The following is a 3,908-nucleotide window of genomic DNA, read 5'->3' on the forward strand; positions in this document are numbered from 1 at the left end:
GGACTTTAAGAATGAAATGTGACCAAGTTCAAATGTGTTTTCTGCCAGCTTGTGCTTGTCAAGTCAGCAGGTGTCTGTAATGAACGTAATTGTGTAACAATATGACGTTTGTAGAGATTTTTTGTTAGTTGCTGTAGCTTGAACCCTGATCTCCCACATGAAAGCCCATAGAGTTAACCATGAGACCATTGGAACTGTGGCAGAGGGTACTGCCAAGGGCTGATTTGTATGTGTGCAGAAAGAGGCCACATTGCCAATGCAACTGTTGACACTAAACTGCAATATATTACAGCAATAGAGCAATATTAGGACAATATTATAGTAAAGCATCAAAATACAATCATATTAGTATTGTAAACACTGAACTATTGAGATTAAATATTATTAAACTATGATTCAGTACTGAGTAGATACAGCAGGGGGCAGTATTGGACCAATACAAGGCTCCATTGACTCCCATTATAAATTATTAAACATTAATATTTCAAAAACTATAAGTTGTACAGGCACCAAAAGGCATAGCCATCATTTGGCATTGGAGCTTTACAGATACAAATTACAATGGCAGCTCTAGGACAAAGTATGCAGGAGGAGAAGCGTGCCAAAGTGGAGATGACTTGGATGGGAAACAAATCACAGTAGTGTGTATTGCATTGGCAATGCACACTGATGAATGGAAGTCAATTCAATGTCCTCATGAAGATAATAACACACAATATGTGTGTGTTCTAAAATCTRCACCACAAGAGAAAAGCTCCAAGAAGTAAAAATCAAAACAAAGACCCATGGCACAGTGTGGTTCTTGCATACAGAGATTTTAACAAATAGTTTAAAGAATTGCAATCAGCAACAATTAAAACCCTGTGATAAAAACATGCAAAAATAGAAATAGAAACAAACAATGAAYAGAAAAMATGTCAATGATAAAGAMGACRTAGTGAAATTAGTTTTCTTAATGTTTGCATTTGTCTTTGTGACTGTTTGAGCAGTTGGCTTTTTTATAAAAAAAATTGGACACTCGCAAAACTATTGAGCAACAGAATTTTACAGACCTCAGCTGTTTTTGAGCCATCTGTATCCCACCAGAAAACTAACGAATGTTGCTTTAAAAGCAAAGACTAACCTCAGCTTAAGCCTTGCATTTTGTTTCCTTTTAGACTGTGGTTGTTGTTCATAGAACAATAGTTCATTCCGTGCCTCTAAATAGACTGCAGGGGTGTCAGAGCAGTTTACATTGATTTATTCTGGGTGCCTGGGAGGATTCATTTCAGGCACTCTGAATGTTAATGCTCCTAAAACCTCCCGTTCACTATTAAATGAAATGGATTAAATGCCTTTTATGTTCCTTTTGGAGAAAAATAAAGAAACAAATAAAGAAGACCACATGCTAGCATCCAAGCAGCACTCTGCCTGGACATCGTGTTTCTGTTATGTAACAGAGATTTCTGTTCGGATGAGTCGTATGACCTCAAAACGTCTCGTTCCGTTTACATTCTTCCCGCTCCACTGCGTCCGCGTGACACGTGTGAGCGAACCTTGAGGTGAAAAGAATCCATCTCTGAAACTGCTCACGCAGGAGGGGGGRAAAAGTGTTGACATTTGTAAGGTCAGCCATCATCACTCACTGATGCTGCTTCGCTCCACAGGGCAGCTTGGACAACATCAGCATCATCCTGCTCTGCTTCCCTGGAGCCCCCCAGCTGTCAGCAGAGGCGTTACATCAGGAGGCTGAGCTGGAGGACCTGTTGGAGTCCAAAGTGGCAGGTTAGTGAGTAAAAGAGGTTGTGTTGTCCATCAAACTCTTATCACTGCTGTCAAAAGGCGGACTGTATGTTTGTGTGTCTGTTGCTAAAGTATACTGTATTATAAACCAGATGAATAGAAACTTGCTGAAAAAAACATTAAATGTTCCTCTATAGTTCAAGTGCTACTCAGTGTACTTTTTTTTTTTTGTTTAAAGGGGGGTGCCACAATGTATACCACAATCACGTAACTATATTGCCTTCAGTTGTTATAAAAATACTGTATATATCAAAGATAAATTTGACTTTGCATCATAGTCGATCTAAACGCCTTGAATTTGGCCTCTGTCTCTTTAAGAACCTCCTACCATTTCTGATGCTCCCACTTCAGAATGCTTCGGGGGAGGGGAGATCTGTGGGGCTGTGGCTCAGCTGCAGACTGAGCTCCAGGGAGGAGTTTTGTGCAAATAGGCGGAGCTTTGTAGCAGCAAGCATTTAGGCAGCTCCACATGGCTAATTCAAGGATTTCTCAAATATGCATGAATGTGTCAAAGATACACTTTTTGATGAGGGAATGACTTTCTAACAATAGGAGTCGACCATATTTGTTTGTTTGTTTGTTTGTTTGTTTGCACAATATCTTATGAACAAGTGGATTTTCAGAAAGTTTGAATTAGCTAATTGACTTTAGTCAACACAGAAATGACTACAGCTCAGTCAGTTTTACAGATTTTAAGCAATAGTTGAAAGCGGTAGTAGCTGCAAGTTATTCACAACACATACTTTGAGCATTAGATTGCTCGTAATGTTACTTCCAAAGAATTGATGCAAACAGCTACAATTCCAACATAAAATAATCTGACTAACATACTGGCAGGAAAGGTGGCGAGAAAAATTATTCATAAAGACTGAGCTAAAAAAAACTGTTCATAAAAACACATCAGTATGTGTACTTATTAACACAAACACAGGTAATATTTCCTTTTTCAAAACAAGTWGTTAGAAAACAAAGAGCTGTCTGATGAAAAGTGCTCATTTTCTGTAATCTATAATCTGACAGAGATTTATGCTGAGCTATCTGCCAACGGAGAGGAGCCTGACCTGCTGTCTGTCCTCACAGTTCTGGCGTCCGCTGTCATCCCTGGATTACCTCCAGGTGGAGGCATACAGAGCAAGTAAGACATGCAAAAACAACTATTTGCATGTTTACTGTATGTGTGCATCAAAGTTATAACACGAATGAAATGCATTGTTATTTTTATGTATTTAAGGAGGAACTGTATCATCTCTGCTTACTATCAACAAAGAGAGACACACAATCCTGCCGTACCAAATGTAAGAGTGAGTTAGATACCTGCTCATTTAAACTATTTTTTTTTTCAATTTTCTCAGCTAATTTACCTGCATTTTTTCTTTTCCAGGCCCTGGGAAGCTCATGAGATGCTAAAGAGAATGCAGTCATTTTTAATTCAGAGGGACTGTAATTATTGTGAATATTAAATGTGTTTTCCTCTTGTGTGTGATCTAAAGAAAAGGGAACTCTTGAAGAGACAGTGGTGTTTGTTTACATCATTGTGATGAGAAATGCAATGAAAAAAATAGGTCAAACAACACCTGATACTTTATATTTATATAAGAAGGATATTTTGTTAAACCTCCTCAGAGACTGAGCAACAATATTTGTGTATTGTTTAGTGTAAAGACAGTACTGCTAATACATTCAAATAGCAAACTGTAAAACACAAACAACTATGAATAATATTTTTCATTGGATAAAACCAAGAATGTTATTTTATGTTATTGTAGTTTATAGACACTGTTTTTAAAAACAGACATATAATAATGTAAAAATGTAAATTTTGAGTTTTTATTCGGACAAAATAAAATGAGACAAAACTTTGTCAAATCCAGCCAACAGTTAGCATGCTGCTAAATTATGTCCATGATTTGTCCAACAGGAAATGCTAATGGTCAAACTTTACTGCTAAATTTTGTACATTTCTTCAGCTAAAATGTTTACAACACAATTTCAGAGGAATTCTCAATTATTTTTATTGTCATTTTTAATTATTTTGTCTCAATGCTGGGACTGACAGGCTTATGCAGCCCCTAAAGTTACTGCTTTTCCTTTTGTGTTACCTCACAATGCTTTTTGCATTCCTACAG

At 37.2% G+C, this 3,908-nt stretch overlaps 1 protein-coding gene across 1 annotated transcript in view; it reads left to right on the top strand.

Moving 5' to 3' along the window:
- ppm1nb (protein phosphatase, Mg2+/Mn2+ dependent, 1Nb (putative)) overlaps positions 1 to 3,663 on the top strand; it is a 7,220-nt gene extending 3,557 nt beyond the window's left edge. The window contains exons 3-6 of the mRNA XM_014006745.1: positions 1,647 to 1,764; positions 2,803 to 2,917; positions 3,014 to 3,077; positions 3,164 to 3,663. Of these exons, the coding sequence (XP_013862199.1) occupies positions 1,647 to 1,764; positions 2,803 to 2,917; positions 3,014 to 3,077; positions 3,164 to 3,181 (315 nt within the window). The 3' untranslated portion in view covers positions 3,182 to 3,663. The remainder of the gene's footprint in view (positions 1 to 1,646; positions 1,765 to 2,802; positions 2,918 to 3,013; positions 3,078 to 3,163) is intronic.
- Positions 3,664 to 3,908: the final 245 nt, after the last annotated feature.

This window comes from Austrofundulus limnaeus, unplaced genomic scaffold (genome assembly GCF_001266775.1).
Source record: "Austrofundulus limnaeus strain Quisiro unplaced genomic scaffold, Austrofundulus_limnaeus-1.0 Scaffold37, whole genome shotgun sequence".
NCBI classification, from domain to species: domain Eukaryota; kingdom Metazoa; phylum Chordata; class Actinopteri; order Cyprinodontiformes; family Rivulidae; genus Austrofundulus; species Austrofundulus limnaeus.